The sequence below is a fragment of the Periplaneta americana genome, chromosome 12 (assembly GCF_040183065.1).
Source record: "Periplaneta americana isolate PAMFEO1 chromosome 12, P.americana_PAMFEO1_priV1, whole genome shotgun sequence".
Lineage (NCBI taxonomy): Eukaryota > Metazoa > Arthropoda > Insecta > Blattodea > Blattidae > Periplaneta > Periplaneta americana.
The window spans coordinates 120832944-120852226 of NC_091128.1; the positions used below are offsets into that span (position 1 = coordinate 120832944).

The following is a 19283-nucleotide window of genomic DNA, read 5'->3' on the forward strand; positions in this document are numbered from 1 at the left end:
GATAAAAAGAACACTAAAGAAGAAAGTTAGGACCGACACAATTTTAAAATTTTACAAAACAATGGTAATTTCAACATTAACCTATGGATCCGACAACTCAACAAATGAAAAGAGTAGAAGCAGCTGAAATGAGACTGCTAAGGCCAATAGCAGGATAAAGCTTATTGGACCACAAGCGAAATGAAGACGTACGACAGGAACTAAATATGACAAATATTATAGAAACGATCACAGAATATAGGAATAAATGGCATGAACATATATCTAGGATGGAACCAACCCGCATTCCATACCGACTACACCATTATAAACCGCAAGGGAGGAGACGAATCGGACGCCCTAGGAAACGCTGGAAAGACCAATTTTAATACTGCTATGGAGACGAAACAGGCCAATGGGCCTAAATCGTATTGTTGTTGATGATGATGATGATGATGATATTTTATTTTTTTATAAAATTTTAATTTAAACGTTCATTGTGAATCAGAGAAATCAACAGAGACATAAAACTGACAGGAAATGTGTTATATTGTTATCCTATTTCTTAAGGGCTCTTCATAGTTCTAGCAGTATTTACTCCAAACTTTAAATTATACAAACCATTTGGAGTCATCATGAAATAAAACATAGGCCTACATCACATTGCCGACAGGCTAACATCCAACATCCATGCCTTAGACGGGATTCGAAACCAGGAATATGATTTACATAATATTAAAGCTGCGCAGTTAGCCATTGTTATAGTGTACTAGCTACAATAGTTAACGAAACACCTAAGTATACGTTTTCGACTAAGTCTGTAATACGCCTAGGTAGGCTATATTTTAATTGGGTAATTTCCTGTTAGTAAATTCGCTTAAACTACTACGATTACACAAAAACAATAAGATGACCCGAAGATAATGGAACATGGTGTACGTAGCATGGTAGATAAAACCGAGTATTTACAGAAAACAAGCTTCTAGTATTTGTCTACCGGAATGTGCTAGTGCCGGTGGTGAGAAACGGTCAGCGAATAAAAAAATTTGAATACGTGACGAAAACAAATTATCGAGGAACCAGGAAAAGCTAGCAAAAAAAAGTAATACTATTCCATGGACATAGTCCAGTATTACAATTTTTACAATTACAGGGCAGAGAAGGATGCATGACCTTAGCAACTTGTCCAATTGCATGTGTATCTGGTCTCCGTGCATAACCACTACAATTTCTGTGAACTAGGTTTATGTGTGATTCAGAGGGTCAAGGAGGTTCTGCTTAGAGGACTTCTAGTGGTCATCAGGCCTCAGGCGTGACTGGAAATACACATCCCAATCGTCCCTTCTCTCATCAAACCAACCCATAAGCTCCCTGTAGCAGACGCCCCATTTCCACACCCATAGCCTTCAGCGACCTTCTTCTTTTTTTTTCTCTTAATCCTTTCATGTTACAATTTAAAATGTTTGGATTTCTTCTCGAGATGATAGGTGATGGCGAGGTGAAGCAAGTGAGTGGGGTTATTGGAGAGGGGACGTGTGATGGTAGGGTGTGTGCGGGTATATAAGATCTTAAAACAATCCATGCAACATTGGAGAAGCACGAAGCTTTTCAAACTAGAACAGTCCTCCGAGCTGATCTTGCACTCTACGCAACAATGAAGGTATAGTAGCCACTACGATATATCCTCACAGTAGGGACTAAGGATATCAGATACTTGCTGCCATACCGAAATTGCGCAAGTATTTTTAAGTGCTGATTCATGTTTTGATTTTCAGTTCATTTCACGACATCTGTTGACACTTTGATGACGTATGTTATCTCAGGTTGAGGTCCAGTGTCATGCTGACCCGACATTATAGTAGTCCCACCATGTGTCCCTTCTAAAATTATATTACGTTTCGAAAATGTCTTCATGGCGACTTCTATTTAACAATTCTATATTAATTTTATATTCTTAATTTTGAAGACGAAAATATTTTAAAAAATCTAACATAGGAAAATATAAGATCAGATTTGGTACTAAGGATGCCACATCCTTTCTGCTTCTCTTACTATAATTGTGCAAGTATTTTTAAGTACTAATTCTTGTTTTGATTTTCAGTTTATTTATTTATTTATTTATTTATTTATTTATTTATTTATTTATTTATTTATTTATTTATTTATTTATTTATTCATTCATTCATTTATTTATTTCAAATTACAATAGACAGTACAAATATTTACTTAGAACATAAAATTGGAGATAACGTGAAAAAAGAGATAAAACAGATAGTCTACAAATGCAAGGTACAAGTGTAAATACAAATGAAAAATGAAAAAAACAGAAAAATACATACTACGTAAATAGAAGACACAGATACAGATATAAATGAAAAATACAAAATAAAAAGAATGAATCATAGATAAATATAGATATCATAACCAAAAAGTGTAAATGACAAATTACAGAGTAATAAATAGATAGCAATACTAGGCCTATTTAAAATCAACTACCTTCAGTATAGTAATAAGAAAATGTTTATATTTCATGTGAGAAATACTGAAATCTAGATCCCATGTTTTACATATTTCATTAATTTTCAACATATTTTTAACACTGGTGAATTTTTATGTGCTGAAGTGTTTGGTTTTATAACAATTATTGACTCAAATAAAATGAAAAGCAGGGTAAGATGTCAGTCTTTATCACGGATTCAAATACCGATTAAGGAGTGGACATTTGTCTGTTGACATTGAATGTCCAGCATTGTCTCAGAGTTTCAGTGTCATGCTGACTCTAATTAACGGTAATCCTACCATGTGTCTATTATAAAACTGTATGAATTATTGAAAATGTTTAAGTACTTTGGGCGTTTCATTTAACGATGCTGTATCATGTTTTGTTAGGGGATGAATCTAAGTATCATATACGAAAATATAGGGTCAGAGTTGCTCTTCATATTGCGCAAGTATTTCTAAATGTCTATTTCACGCTGTTTATCTCCGAAATGTTAGGTTAGTGCATTTACAATAAGAACACAAAACTTGTGCTCTCCACTGCGGTTTAAATAGTAGCATTTCAAGCTATAAATCGAGAGGATTCGGGTTCTATTCTCGCATCTTAGGTACTGTATGTGTTTTTTCTTTTGTGTTTGTCTTGTGTTGTATTAAACACTGGTATTTCATCATATTCACCACATAACTACAGATTTCCTCTTCTTGTGAATGCCTGTTGTTAGTTCTAGGTTCTCACGAAATCAAATGACACAATCTTTTCACATTTTATGACGATTAAACAAGTACTATTTGTAAAAGGAATGGTATTTAATAATTACAATTAGAAATTTAGCGAGAGACAGAATTAAACGGAAGATTTTTTCAAGGACTCCTAAAGGTACTAGAGAACTTAGAGTAGTAGAATAATAGGAAACTCTCTTTTAATATAATTTTTCAAAACTCGGGTTACTCATATACGATGTGATATGACAATAATGGAGCACTGGTGAAATTATAATTTGCACTTAAACCGAAGTACTAAGAGAACACCTCATTCATGGTCATTTCACGCAGCACAAATCTCACAGGATAAGGCCGGGATCGAGCTTAGGTCCCTCTAGATGAGAAGCTGTCAGTTAACTGAGCTACTACAACTGTATGTATGAGAGAAGTGCAGAAATAGAGCGAGGATGTAAGAATTGAGAGTGAAAGAGGTAGGCTTGATATTATTGCTAATTAATTTGAAAGCACGTTATTTCTGTTTTCACTTTTCTGTAATAAAAATTTCAACGTGATGGGGTAATTACGAATTAGCATCAAGCAGAGCGCAAGGGACAATTATAATATGTTTGAGATGAAATTATTACGCAATATTTCATACCCTTTCTTTCAGACGACTGACCTCTAACGGAAGAATGAAACATTTTCACAGAAATTTGCTGTTCCGAGAATATGAACTCGAGGAATGCGTTGAGTATAAATCATATTTTCTACATCCAGAAACCGACTTGTTTTTGTAATATATTAACAACAGAGAAAGTAAACTGAGGTACTAATTCAGAATTACAAGACATGTTCTTTTCTCCCTATTGTGTCGATACACATCAATACCAATACATTAAATAAGGTGTGAGATTATGAAATACAGTCTAAAAGATAGGAATGAATTTTTGTCTTTCCTTTTTGAAATATTAGAATATTACTACAGCTTTCCGTGAAGTTGAATTATGTATCGTACCATAATTAAATGTCTCTGTCCTTTTTAGAAATTGTATTTTGAAGACAAGAGAATGGATTGAAAAACCATATAATAATCTTTTCCAGAAAACAGAATTACTTCAAATATATACCGTGTGCCGAATGGCTAGAGCAATGGCTTTCTTCCCCGAAGAACTGACAAGCAAACATTCTGATGGGGGCAGATTAAAATTTTATTATTTTTTTCACCATTTTAATAATGTCAAAAGAGGTGCTTATAAAAATTTTGGCTACTCGACTGCAATTACAAAGGTAAAAAAAAATTAATTCGCCAGGAGCCGTTAACAGAAAGAAAACACGATTTCATTGAAAAAATTTATTGGGACAGACACAGCAACTGATGAGCTATTTTTCAACATATCCTCCCCCGGAAATGAGACATTTGTCAGAATATAATGGGATCGACAGAGGGGTGCAGACGGCTGTCAAACGCTGGTTCCGATCCCAAAAGGCTGACTTCTACGACACAAGGATACAAAAATTGATCCCATGGTATGACAAACGTCTCAATTCCAGTGGGAGATATATTGAAAAATAGTGCAACAATTCTATATCTGTTTCAATAAATCTTTCCATGCAGTTGTGTTTTTTGTCTGTAAACAGTCATAGAGAAAATCATTTTCTAGACGGCCTCGTAATTGCGGTCGAGTGGCCAAAATTTGTGTAAGAACTTATTTTGACATTATTCATATGGTGGAATAAAAAATAACTTTTTTTATCTGTCCCATCAGAATGTTTGCTTGTGAGTTCAAATTTCGGCGAGTCCAAGATGAATTTATGGTGGACAAATACGGTGTTCGATCAGATTGTATTGGGGTCTCTCACTTTCCCTTTCGAGATTCCACTATTTCTCTATTAATTTCCATTATTAACATTCATGTTTACCACTGGCAACGTTGAAGATGACTAACTTACTTGTAATTTCGGCGTGTTGCTCCTACGAACGGACGAATTAGGACAGTTACAATCGGAGTAGTCACCATTAGAAAAAATGTTGCATAAAATAAACTAAGAAGATTTATTCTTATAACCGACAAGAAATGTTTTTTTTTTCTAATAATTTCACCTTGCAAAATTAGCCTATGTGACATCCATATTATACTGAGTAGCCTAAGGACATTTGTAAATTAGAGAGTGGTGTCGATGTGTTAAGTCGATGCGAAGTGTTAATTATAACAAATCATTCAGTAACTGAATCCAATCAAACCGATACGTATACATAAAACAAAAATTATTTGCGATAAACAACTTTTTTATAAAATTAATTATTTTTTCTCTCAAATTAAAAAAAATTAATTTTCTGTATCTTACGTACATAAAATTGAGTTGAAAAGTGGAATACTCATCATGTTAAAGTGCCTTCTTCATTATCATCATATTCATATTCTTCTTCTTCTTCTGATCACACGCGAACTATAAAATCATTTTCCCATCTTCTTCTTAGACAACCAAAGGATATTGAAGCATAACCTCTGGGCCTGTCTATACAGATTCATTGTTTAAAAAATCCGTGCCTGTTTCTCCTTATGTCCAATCTTCTACACTATATTAAGCATCTCGAGTTTTTCTCGAATCCAGATATTCTTCACCTCACCTCTTAACTAGTCAATTTTTATCGAAAGTATATTTATTCTATTCCAATGTTTTACCACGTAGCCAGATATAATAATAATAATAATAATAATAATAATAATAATAATAATAATAATAATAATGGTTTATTTTAACTGGCAGAGTTAAGGCCGTAAGGCCTTCTCTTCCACTCAACCAGCAAAAAGTGTATATACATATGCATGAACTTACAAAGAATCCAACAATTTGATTTAGATGAGAGTTACATGTATACAAAAGTTATTTACAAATTAAACAACAAAATACTATGAACTATTAATTAAACACTGAAATAAACTGTGTAGCAGAATTAAACTAAAATACATAGAATGTTAATATATTTCAAATAATATTAGATAATAGAAAGAGATTATTACGAGACAATTAAAATACAGCACAATCAGGATGATGTCTAAAGAAAAAAAGTAACAATGTAGTCAGTGATAGTTTAAATCAGTATGATTGGAGTGAAATGCTAATAAGGTTATCTTTTAAGCTGTTCTTAAAGGTGTTTATTGTCTTGCAGCCCCTAATACTTTGTGACAAGGAATTCCATTGACGCGAGGTGGATATTGTAAAAGATAATGAATAACAAGATGTTCTATGAAGAGGTATACTTAGCGTGCCACAGATAAGTGATCTGGTATTTACGTCGTGGTTAGAGTATAGATAAGAGAAACGAGACGAAAGGTAATTTGGTGTTGAAGTGTGCAGAATTCGAAAGAGTAAAGACAAAGAGTGTAAAGTTCTACGTTCTTTAAGTCGGAGCCACGAGAGACTTGCGAAGGACGGTGATATGTGATCATACCGTCGGATGTTGCACACGTATCTGACGCACATATTCTGAGCTCGCTGTAACTTAACTGACAATTCAGAACTTAGGTCACTTAACAAAACGTCACAATAATCGAAGTGCGGCGTTACTAGGGTTTGCACTAGGGTAAGTTTTAGTTGCTGGGGCAAGAAGTTTCTCAAGCGACTCAAACAAGAATGGCATTCGTATTATCGAGCATGAGTTTGAATCCAGCTTGAATTTTCTCTAAGATTTGTTTTCAGCTGTAAAGCTAATGTCAGAAAATCGCATGGAATCCTCGAACTCATTTCACCAAAATATCACCTCGCTAACATCAATTCCATCAACACGTGATAGCCGCAGTTGATACAGCGACATTAAACAACCGATTAAAATAATCACGTCTATAGAGTCCTAAGTATTCACAATCATACACCAACTTTGGGAAAGACAACATTTTACTAAATTTTAATTTAATAACTTTCTAATTTTGCATTAGGTTGTATATATATATATATATATATATATATATATATATATATATATATATATATATAGCTTAGGCTTAATAAGATGTAAAACATAAGGAAATCGTATTAGGTACAGAAATATGGTATCACATACAGACAATTATCAGTGTCTTCGGCTACAAATTTAGTCAGTCTGGGTTTGATTAAAACAGGGAAGTCTAGATTTATCTCTCTTTCATTAAGACTCGGTGTGTGTTCCTTGATTTGTGTTGTGGGTTATCTCAAGATGTGGACTTACGTCATAGTAAATGCATGGCTTTAGGCTCTTCTGTTCGTGAATGTCCACTGCTACAAATACAAATTACGTGGGTTCAGTCACCGGCACAACAGTGTAAGAGATGACCTTGCTTAACGTCGCTAAATGGCCAAGCAGTGTCACTGCTTTGAATGTCTAGTCTTGGTTAAGAATCTGAACAAACATATGCGACACAAACTTTTAATAGCTTATATAGCTAGTAAGAGAAAACTGTTAATCGAATTATCCCGATTAAATCTGGCAAGCCTAAGGTGGACAGCTGGAGCAAGTTTTCTAAGAGCATTTCTAATTTATATTTTCATGCTTTAGAAAACATAATTTATCTAAAGTAAGGATTAATTTAAGGGGAGATGTCTATAAAAGTGCAATACATTACTAAAAATTTCGTAAATTCCTTAATTTACGACATACTGCTGTGAAATTTTTATATGATGCATATAATAATATGTGGAACGGGTTTGACAATTTTCATGAAATTTAGAGAAGTATTTTGTGCAAGAGTGGGTTAAAGATTTTAGTAATTTACATTTTTACTCAAAGCAATGAAGGTAACTAGATGAAATTCTGTACACTCTTTCTTCACATCTAGCCAAGTAATTTTTATCAGGATTTTTTTCTATGACACTTGAGTGACCTTAAGTGATTTTTTAAATAATTTTTCAAAATGTATTTTTCTCAGCAATAATAAATTTTGTAGTAACTGAAAAACATATAATTGAAATACGCCAGTGTGAAAAATTTAAACAAATTCCATCAGTTAGTTTCTGAGTACACTCTTTAAAAAATGTAACTTAAGTGAAATAAAGCATAAAGTTTAAATATATAAATAAGACTTGCATGTCAACATGGCATTTAATAATTTTTGGGGAACTCCCTGCTGGAATTTCGAAATAAAATTTTGGCAACCTTTAAACATGAGAGAATAAGTTAAATATGAATTTAAAAAATCGAATTTTTTACCATTTTCGGAAAATGAAGCGCAAAATTTAGGACTATAAAAAGAGTTGCGTTCTGTGGAGTAACGGTTAGCATATCTGACCGTGAACGAGTGGACCCGGGTTCAAGTCCTGGTTGAGACAAGTTACCTGGTTGAGGTTTTCTCCGGCGTTTTCCTTCAACCCATTAAGAGCAAATGCCGGGTAATATCAGGCGCTGGACCCCGGACTCATTTCGCTGGCATTGTAACTTTCATTTCGTTCAGACGCGAGGTAACCATAGCAGTTGATAAAGCGTCGTAAAATAACCAATAAAAATATAAAGTGGCGTGGCGCCATAGTATTTAATCACTATTTTAGGCACTTTCTGACGGAATTTCGAAATATTATTTGGTAACCTAATTTCTAAATATCAGAGAATAAAATAAAAATAAAATTAAAAGTTGAATGTTTGACCATTGTCATTGACATCTCTACTTAAATCGCTTATATCTTTTCTAATATTTTGTGAGCTTGTAAATTGAGACAATGTTATATTAGAGGAGCGACTAAGTATATTTAATGTAAGGCAAGCAACTGTCAAACTAACGACCTTGCTTGTTTAATAGCAGCTACTTGAATTAAATATCAATCTAATCCCTTTGAATTAAACTCTACTTTATTCTCTTCAAAGTAGTTAGCAAGGTTTATACTAAACCGAAGTTGGGATTTTTTGCGAACTTACATTACATGAACAATACAAATAATGGGACTAATACCACGTTGGACAACACAACGTCGGTCTTCTCTTAAAGCAGCATTGCACTTTGACAATAGACATGCCTAGGGTTGCCAACTTTATTTGAAGAAAATACGGGAGACTAAGGAATCGGCAGAATTTCACATAGAAAATTGACAAATTATTCAATTCAGTTATTTAAAAAAACTTTATTCTACACTTTGACAGTTAAACCACAGTCTAGTATATACAGTCACGAAGCTTGAGTTGTGAGAGTGCTAGGAATAATAGACTGTGCCGGTACTATTTCGCATTGTCTGTAATGAGGCGATAGTAGCGATCCTAGTGGTTAGCAACTATCTATGGATGCATATTTGAGCTTCGTGACTGTATATACAAGACTGTGGTTAAGCTTAAATTAAGAGCTTTTCGAGACAGGTTTTGCATCGTGTACTTAATAGTTTTTAATCTTTTTTTCTACAAATTGAAAAATTCTTTGTAATTGTTGATTGTGATTTCCAGTTCTCCGTTGATTAGATGTGTCACGCTCCTGTTTCAAACATCTGTACACTTATTGTCCATGAAAGAAAACACCATATATCTCTCTCTCTCTCTCTCTCTCTCTGTCAGCAAGAACAAGTTAAGCTTAGAACAAAACTTACCAGTTTTTCTAAATTTCCAATATTAACATTTTTTTATATTAACCTGGTCAGCGATGAAACCCATTTCTGCCAAGCAGACTGCACATTTTAATACTTCTCTCGAAATACAAAATTCATCACGTAAATCATCTTCATTCACGGCAAAATTAAATGTTTGAAGTAAAGCTTCTACATTATGAAAAATAAGGGAGGAAAAGAAAAATACATAGCCGGGAGACTATTGAAAATTACTGCCAAATACGGGAGACCCCGGGAAATACAGAAGGGTTGGCAACCCTAGACTTGCCCTACACTGAAATCGAACACACAACCGTAGTTGTAAGCAACGTTAAAGCTACGCGCCATTAACAGTTCCTTATACCGCGGCCAGTACAAAAGCAGGATCTCTATTTTTGTCGACTACTGCTTGGAAGAGATTAGGAACCCAGATTTCTTAACTCAACTAACATTCTTAAGTAAATACATAACTTACTGTACTTATACGTAGACCTTGTACGCCAACGCTTCCTCTGGCGTAACTCTATTCAATTACATACAGCTTGAATTGTATATCACTGTGTCTTGATTTGTATGCATATTTAATGGAACCAAATCGTCTTTCTCGCTTTAATGCTCTCCAATTTATTACTTCTTGTGGGTTCATTTGACTTTGTGAACTTCTAGACTGCAACAGCATAACTAATGATGGACTCTATACATCTAGCAATGTTAACATTAATGCCACTGAAAATTTGCATATGTATGCATTACGACAATGTACCACATAACGTCGATAAAGCAATTCGCAGCGTTAATTTATCTTCCTTTGTGCAGAACGGAGTAAATAATGAATCTATGTCGGTATAAAACAATATAATGACGATATGTAAACCGAAGGGCTTTGTGGTAAATCTAACCAGTCATAACGTCAGATGATGAAAGAAAGAGTTCATACTTTCAACTACAGTTCAAGAAAGGAAAAATTAATTCGAACTAAAATAGTTTCATTATTACTTTTTTTCACCATCCTTTTCAAAATTTGGGTCTCTTAGCCTGTTGTCCTCGCTTTTGAGATCAACTGACATCAGATATTAGCAACTAGCAGGACTCCCTGGTTATGTGGTGAGCGTGGTGCAAGACCACCTCTCAGACAAAGCAGAAGAAATGCGAGACAAGGCGATTAGTTCTTCACTGTTCTGCCAGGAATCGAAAACGGGTCTGCCTGATTTATAGCTATAAGCACTGCACTCCCACAGAAATCTTATGGAATGTTCATTGTTGTTTACTTTTACTTTTTTCTCGTCACCGCATTGACCAGTATCGTCATGGATTAAGCCTCTTGGCCTATCAAAGTCCTAAAATGTTTAATCATTCCGTCGTGGTGTTAACAGTCCATGGAGGGCAAAGAATAGCCAGCCGGTTGCTGATTTCACTTTCACATGCCTCAGCAAAGATAAACCATCATCCAACAAGAATGTAGGTATCGTGTGACCAGTACGATGATCTCCCAGCCGTTATACTGCAGGTGGTTTTCAAAACCAGATTTCGCTACCTATCGCAATTTCCAAATTCATCACGATGTTAAGTGGGTATCAGTCCAGTCCAGGCATGATGCCTTGGACTACGACGCTACGGCGCGGGACTAAAATGTTTAGTAATCTTTCTTACTTTCAAATGAATCGACGTCTTCCAAGTATATATTCCAGGGTGGTTTATACGGTTCTTCCAATTCGTTCATTCATTTTTCATATCCAATATACTGCACGAGTTGTTTATTTCTTTTTTGTCCAGGAGTATGTATACGGCTATTTGTCCCATGAGTTTTGAAGAGTTTATTGCCGCATAAGATTTATTTCTAGTTAATCAATTATTTTGCTTATTTTTAGTATTCGTGGCCATTCAATTTTCGCAGCCATACCGAAACAACTATTGTTATATTTTATTTTGTCCTTTCTTTACTTTTGTGATCCAAGTTTTAGCCAATTTTCCATCTTTTTTACGGGATAATATTCTCTTAGGTATCTCTCGGTATTCTAGATCCTTTAGTTTATATTGCATGATACAGTTCGAATATTTAGTCCTGACAGTCGCCGGAGATATGCGCCTGGGTCAGGCGAGTCCATTTAGTTACGCCAAGGGGTGTTTGGGTTTGTTACTCACTTGCCTTCGAAGTGATCAGATGTCATGCGTGGTAGAGCGGTATGTTTCTAGTACAGTTAAGCTGTACTGCATTCCTTTACCGACACCTCGCCCTTATCTCTACTCCGGAGTTCTCCTCACTACTCCTATTACTTCCCCTCTTTAGCGTCGCTGAGCTGTCAGGACTAAATAATCGGTCTGTAATTTTAGGTATTATTTCGTTGTTAATTTCTTATATATATTCTAATTCGTCTACATATTTTTGTATATTCTTCGTATTTCATACATTTCATACAATATTGCTGAAAATGCTTAACTTTTATCAAATTTATCTGTATTTCTTTTCTAGGCTTGTTGTAATTTTACGTGTTTTAAATACTGTTCTTTTCACGGTCACATTGTACCCTAAATAACTGCAAGTAAAAATTCCTTTTCATATTTGGTTTTTGATTACTATTTTTGCTCTGATCGGTTGCGAGCTTTCACTTATCATTCTGGTTTCTTGAACTGCCGAAATGCATTGTGAAAATTCATTCCACAACCGTTTTGAACAAGAAAAAAAATTAGTAAATCTGTCAATAAATGAACTTCACTCCCTTTTGTGATAAACTGACAACTGAAAGTACTTTTTCTTTGCGAAGGCAGACGCAATCCCCTTCTAGCTAGGAGGTCTGCTGTCTACCCTGTACATATTAAAGTTAAGCAGTCAGAACTATATCCTCTTGGCTCCTTTCTTATGTCTTTAATTTTCTGTTTCAGACATCCATCCTCCTCGTTCTTGCTCTTGCGGTGGCAGCGTACGGCAGGCCAGAACCTCCCGTGAACAATTATTTGCCACCCTCGTATTCTACAACTCAGCAGGACTCTTTCGCTCCTCCAGTATCGGGTCCGTCTAGCACGTACGGAGCCCCATCTGCTCCTTCAAGCACATATGGTGCACCCTCAGCTCCATCAAGCACCTATGGAGCTCCATCGAGCACTTACGGCGCTCCTTCTGCACCCTCTAGCACTTACGGAGCTCCCTCTGCTCCCTCAAGCACCTACGGAGCCCCTTCAAGCACATATGGAGCCCCTAGCCGCGGATCAGCTTCACGTTCCAGCTTCGGCCCTCGTCGCTCTGGAAGCAGGTCCAGACTCGCCCCATCCCAGACCTATGGTGCTCCCGCCCAGACTACAGCTATCTTCGCTCCTTCAGCCACATACGGTGCTCCTTCTTCGGTTTATGGAGCTCCTGCGTTCGGAGGATACCCTGCATCCAAGTACAGCGGAGCTCAGGATGATCTCTCCGTGAGTATTCATTTCAAGCGTAAAAAATCTTCTAGATCTGCAATCCAACTCATTATCGTATCATACTCAAAGTGAAGTGCTTTGAAATACTGTACCCTGACATAGAATTCATCCCAAATGCATACATACTCGAAAAATCTTACAGTAATTCTAAAGGAATGAGAAAATACTTCAATCACTTCGCAACTCCAATGTTTGCTTAAGAATTATTAGAACGGCCTTCTTCATCAGATCTACTCATAAGCATACATCAGTTCAAATCTATAAAATAAAAGTTGACTTTGATATGGGATAGATTCTTTCAAAGTTTTTCTCCTTCCTTTGACAGAATTTCACTAATTATTCATTTTCTTTCCCAGAAGGAACGTATAATACATTTCAGAGGAAAATGCTAATAAGGAGATTGAGAAATATGATGCACACATATAATATAATATTCTGAGGACAATTTTACTGACGAGATTATTTATATAATACGAATAAGTTACTCGATGGAGCTGGTGACTAAAAATTTAAATGAGAAATCCGACTCTGCCAGCTAGCGCAAGAATATGTCCTGAGAAATTTTCGGTACACAAAGAAGGTACTGATATCGGAATAATCACAATGTTCTTAAAAATATGCTATTATTTCTTCATCTATTACTGTAATGTCGTTTAATCGCCGGTAGAGAAATCAACGAGAAACGTTTTCGATATTAATTTCGCCCAGGCAACAATTCCCTGAAACTTAAAGAAAATGTTTCTGTTTAACTAGAACTGGTAACGAGTAAGAATCTCTGAAATTTACATCTTCATGCATTAAAGGAGGTATTAAAAGGAAAAGTCTCATTTACGCCCCAATCTTTTTAACGATCTTAACAATTATCTTGGAACTTTATTTATAAAGTTTGAAAATTATTTATAGAGCCCTAATAATCAATTAATTCACTCTCAAGTTCCTCTAACCATCATTTAGCTGCATGTTCTACTTGTAATCTTTTCGGTATGTAGTTCTGCATCATGTTTGGGATTACATTTTGTTCTACCATTTCTAAACATAGCTATATAGTATGTAAGTTTCTCGAATTTTATTTCTACACTTGTTCCTACAACTACTCTGGGTGGCAGCAATTCTACTACTTCAGTTCTATCGCATTTCTGCAGACAACATCATTCAAATCCATTTCATTTTTGTGTCTTTAAGAAGTCATCTACTATAGTCCCATCGCTCTAATTTCCGGCAGCCAATCGCGTTGCAGGTCGGCTATATTTAAACGTGTGCGTCTTGTGATTCGCTTATGAAGACGTTATTCATTTCTTAAGGCTCGATAAATACTTAATATAATCGCCCGCCATTTTGAGTCTTTCGTTGGCGTTCGCAGAAAGCACACGAAGACGTTATTTGCCGCTCAATTATTTGGTGAATTACAATGCGTTTGATTTATTATCATAGGAGCTACGACATGATAATGTTTAACGTTGTGGCAAATATATTCCTCGTATGGTAGCTTGGGAACGAAAGAACAAAAATGGCGAACGATACTACCTACCTAAACTTTATAGAGCCTTCACTTCCTAAGACGTAAGCAAAGAGGCGGAGTCACGCCCGGAATAACAGCGTCGCGACTATAACACCACATATTCTTTGAAATATTGATTTCATCGCTACGTATTGTATGAAGTTAACGGGTAACTTTTTCTCTACAGGAGCCTGCGATGTACGAGTTCTCTTACGAGGTGAAGGATCCTCCTTCTGGCAACGATTTCGGTCACCGAGAAGCCCGCGAGGGAGATGTCGCCTGGGGATCTTACCAAGTTGTTCTTCCTGACGGCAGGAAACAAATCGTCGATTACCAGGCTGACCAGAGCGGCTACAACCCCAAGATCAGATACGAAGAAACTGGCTACCCCGCTGCTAGGGGAGCTGGCGGACCTTACTAAGCATCACCACATTTAGGAACAACGTGCCAATTATTTCTATGCCGATCAATGCAAACCCCATTTCATTGTCTCAAGTAACTACTACGAGTGCATGACATTATTATACATAAATATTATATTTACTTTTATATTAGACTCAAAGCTATTCTCCACAACTTTTGATGCAACAATCGCAGCAGATTCTCCAATACTTAAGACTCCAATCCAAAATACCTCTAAATGCTTTTAGTATGATTCTAATCTATACAGTGTATATAAATTCATCGTCTTCTTTACGTTAACACCTTTCATGTACTTATTTAAGACTATTTTATTCTATTACCTTACATTCTTGTACCTATCCTTTTTCGTCACCGTTTTGTACATAGATTTCCTCGTCATTTCAATCTCTCTTTTTCATTCTGGTAACTTTCTAAACTCAATATCCTCTTGATTTATTCATTCTTCTTCGCTTTCTCCATCTCTTTTTCACCGCCTTCTTTACTTCCTCTTCACTCTTCTACTTCTGAGTTTCTCTGTTTCGACTTCTCTTGATATTTTATTCATCTCAATTCAAATCCTCAACTATCTCTCCTGCCTCTTGGTTTAAAATTCAATGTCAACTTTGAAATGCGGGAGTCTTACGTAACTTCCTTCAAAGTTTCCTTCTATGCCATATATTTAATTAATTCATTCATAAACCAACGAATTTCTTGCTGTGATCTAGCAATCAAGAGATTATGATCTGTGGATGTAGCTTAAATATTTTATAGTATGTATGAGAGTATGTAACTACGAACAGTTTGTATCCTAATATGAAATCGTAGAATTGAGTGTTTGCACATGCTGTTGTAGATAAATTATCATAACAAAAAATTCCTTGTAAATAGCAAAATGCTTGTCAGGCCAGTGATGGTATTTAATGAATGCGTAATATTACCACTTTGTGTGTGATAATTGAGCGATTGTAGATGTATATGTATGTATACCCTTAAAAAGTGATATTTTGTAATAAAACGTGCAATTATATTTAGCGAGTTTCATTTACATTAATCTTAATACACAAGTGAAAACATTTTAATATACAATATTAAATTAATCCTATCAAACAATTAAGTGATAATATTTTCTATATGAATTACATTTTTACAAATAATAGGATAAGTGAATATAACAAAATTAAATTCCGTTCCGACGAATATAAAATTGGAAATATATAAAGCGTTAGCGTTTTCAATTCCTCTCTCTGTTACAGCCAAAAAACGTAGGCTAAATAATACAAATTAGTAAAAGTGTAGAAGAACGGTATGCCTTTATACATGGGTCATTCAATTAGTGGCAACAATGTTTGTATGTGGCGCTATCAGCGGTAAATGATGCAAGCTGATAACGATGAGAAAGAAGAGCATCTGATGTGTGTTATCTGTGAGTTTGAAGACAATAATCTCATTTATAAGATATTTGTAGTGAGTTTAATTTGTAGACTGTTATCTTTAGTCCTCTAAAATGTATAGTAAACATGAACAAACATGCTTAATTAAAATTCAGATTGCAAGAAGCATGAATGCTCGATAATGCTATACAGCATTACTGGAAGCTTGTGGTAGAGAGATCACCATATCGTACCGTGGCTAGGGGGACACATGAATTTCACAACGTGAGGGAAGATGTTCATAAAAAACGTGGAGCTGGCAGACTGCAATCGCCAAGTTATGATGTGCATGTGAACGCTGTAAGAGCACTGCTGGAAGAACACCGTTGTTGGGCTTGTTTTGGACTAGCAAGGGAAGTTGGTACGATTCTTCACATACTTAAGAAGAAGTCAAAGCTGAGGAAAATCTGCGCTCGGTGGGTTCCACACAATCTTAAAGAGTAAAACATGTGGCAGAGAATGGAAACAGCGAGATTGCACTTAGAACGCTATGGACGTGAAGGCGACATATCATAATTTTAGATGAAACCTGGGTTCGATGCTACCAACCAAAATTGAAGAGACAATCAATTGAGTGGCGGCACAATGATCCCCCACGGTCAAAAAAAGTATCGACAAGAACAGGATGCACTGAAAGTCATGTTCATTGTTGCTTATGATTTTGACGGTGTCCTTGTCACTTATTCAGTTCCTGCGGGAAATCATGCAATGCCCAAGAAAATCGAGTCTTTTTGGGAGCGGTACATTATGACCCTTTCCAATGCCAAGTACAGTGAAGTGAAAATAAAAGAAGCCTGCAATGAACGTGGTCTCGTTATTTCCAAGAAAGGCATCTTCTGTGTACTTAATAAGACTGGTAAAGCTCATATTATCTCGGAGGGTACGGCTTGTGCAAGGGATGGATTTGCTTGCTTTTTCCCCTCTGGAATTAATCCCATCCGAGCTTTACCAGTTTTATTAAGTACACAGAAGATGCCTTTCTTGGAAATAACGAAACCACGTTTTTTGCAGGGTCCTATGATTTTCACGTAACTGCATTTGGCATTGGAAAGGGTCGTAATGTACTCCTCTCAAAAAGGCTCGATTTTCTTGGGCATTGCTATTGTGAGACACCGCACACTCTTACTATGAAATCACTCACTACTGGTCTGTCACCTCTCGCCACAATTCAGCTGTCGGTGTGATTCCTGACGCACATGACGTCATTCATATTCATTTCCAGAGATCAGAAACAACCCTCTGTATTCTAATTACATCTTCAAATGTCATGAATTGTTTTTGTATAATTATTTTACACAGCTATTCTCCACCAAACGCAACACATATAGTTCGAGCTACTTCGGTCGCTTTAATCCCGAGTTTGAACTGATAAAGGAAACATTCTCGCATTATATCCTTAAACACAATCGCTTTATCGTAGACTTATTCCCACTAAAAATGCAATACCAGTGTAGAGTTCCTGAGTCGCTCAGTCGGTAGAGCGTTGACGCGCTCAGCCAATGATCCCGGATTCGATGCCCGACCCCAGAACAATTTTTCCTTTGAAATTATCCATAAAAGATCACATTTACAAAACACTAACCAGACCAATCCTTTCATACGGAAGTGAAACATGGACTATTAGGAAACAGAATGAAATCGTTTACCGCTATAGAGATGAGATTTAAATAAATGGATATAGTAACAGGTAAATAGCTTGCAATAGAATGTAATGCAAAATCAAATCCATAACAACCCAATCAGACTACGAAGTACGACTATTTAGTCCTGACAGTCGCCGGAGATGTGCGCCTGGGTCAGGCGAGTCCATTTAGTTATGCCAAGGGGTGTTTGGGTTAGTCACTCGCTTGCCTTCGGGGCGATAGGATATGATGCGTGCGGTACAGCGGTATGTTTTTGGTACAGTTAAGCTGTACTGCGTTCCTTTACACCGACCGCTCGCCCTTATCTCTACTCTGGAGCTCTCCCCTATTACTGCCCCTCTTTCGCGTCGCTGAGCTGTCAGAACTAAATAATCGGTGATGAAGGATGAGTGGAACAGAGAAAAATTCTCTCCGGCACCGGGATTTGAATCCGGGCTTTCAGCTCTATGTGCTGACGCTCTATCCACTAAGCCACACCGGATTCCCATCCCGATGTCGGATCGAATCCTCTCAGTTTAAGTTCCACCTCTTGGGTTCCCTCTAGTGGCCTACCCTCATGCACTGTGTCATAGACGTATCACAGTGGCACAATGTCCACACATTTGCAGAGGTGCACTCGTGATGAGTGACTAAGTGGCCGGGATCCGACGGAGTAAGCGCCGTCTTAAATCACTAAGTGATTATTTTTCGCATATCATATATTATTACGATGTACCGAAGTACATATGATATTTCCGTGAAGAAATTCTGCGTCATCATATGATGAAGGATGAGTGGAATCCGGTGTGGTTTAGTGGATAGAGCGTCAGCACGTAGAGCTGAAAACCCGGGTTCAAATCCCCGTGCCGGAGAGAATATTTCTCTGTTCCACTCATCCTTCATCATAGGATGACGCAGAATTTCTGCACGGAAATATCATACGTACTTCGGTACATCGTAATAATATAAATAATCGATGTTTTAGGAATCGAAATCCAAACCTCCAACTTCAGCATGCCGTATCTCCGTCAACCTACTACGCGTAGTCATTCTAACATCCAGCATTTGTCTTTGTTATGCTAGTCATATGGAGTAAAGCAACATTATTAATTAAAAGAACCATACATTAGTCATCAAAGTGAATGTAACAAAATCAATATCCATACAGAACAATTAATGATAAATAATCCGGCTAATCACGCA

At 36.3% G+C, this 19283-nt stretch overlaps 1 protein-coding gene across 1 annotated transcript; it reads left to right on the forward strand.

The window, feature by feature from the left end:
* The first annotated feature begins 1529 nt into the window (after positions 1-1529).
* LOC138710855 (pro-resilin-like) lies at positions 1530-16055 on the forward strand. Its single transcript, XM_069842016.1, has 3 exons — positions 1530-1639; positions 12598-13125; positions 14814-16055. Exons 1-3 carry the CDS (start codon positions 1634-1636, stop codon positions 15045-15047), a joined length of 768 nt encoding a protein of 255 aa, XP_069698117.1. The 5' UTR covers positions 1530-1633; the 3' UTR covers positions 15048-16055.
* Positions 16056-19283: the final 3228 nt, after the last annotated feature.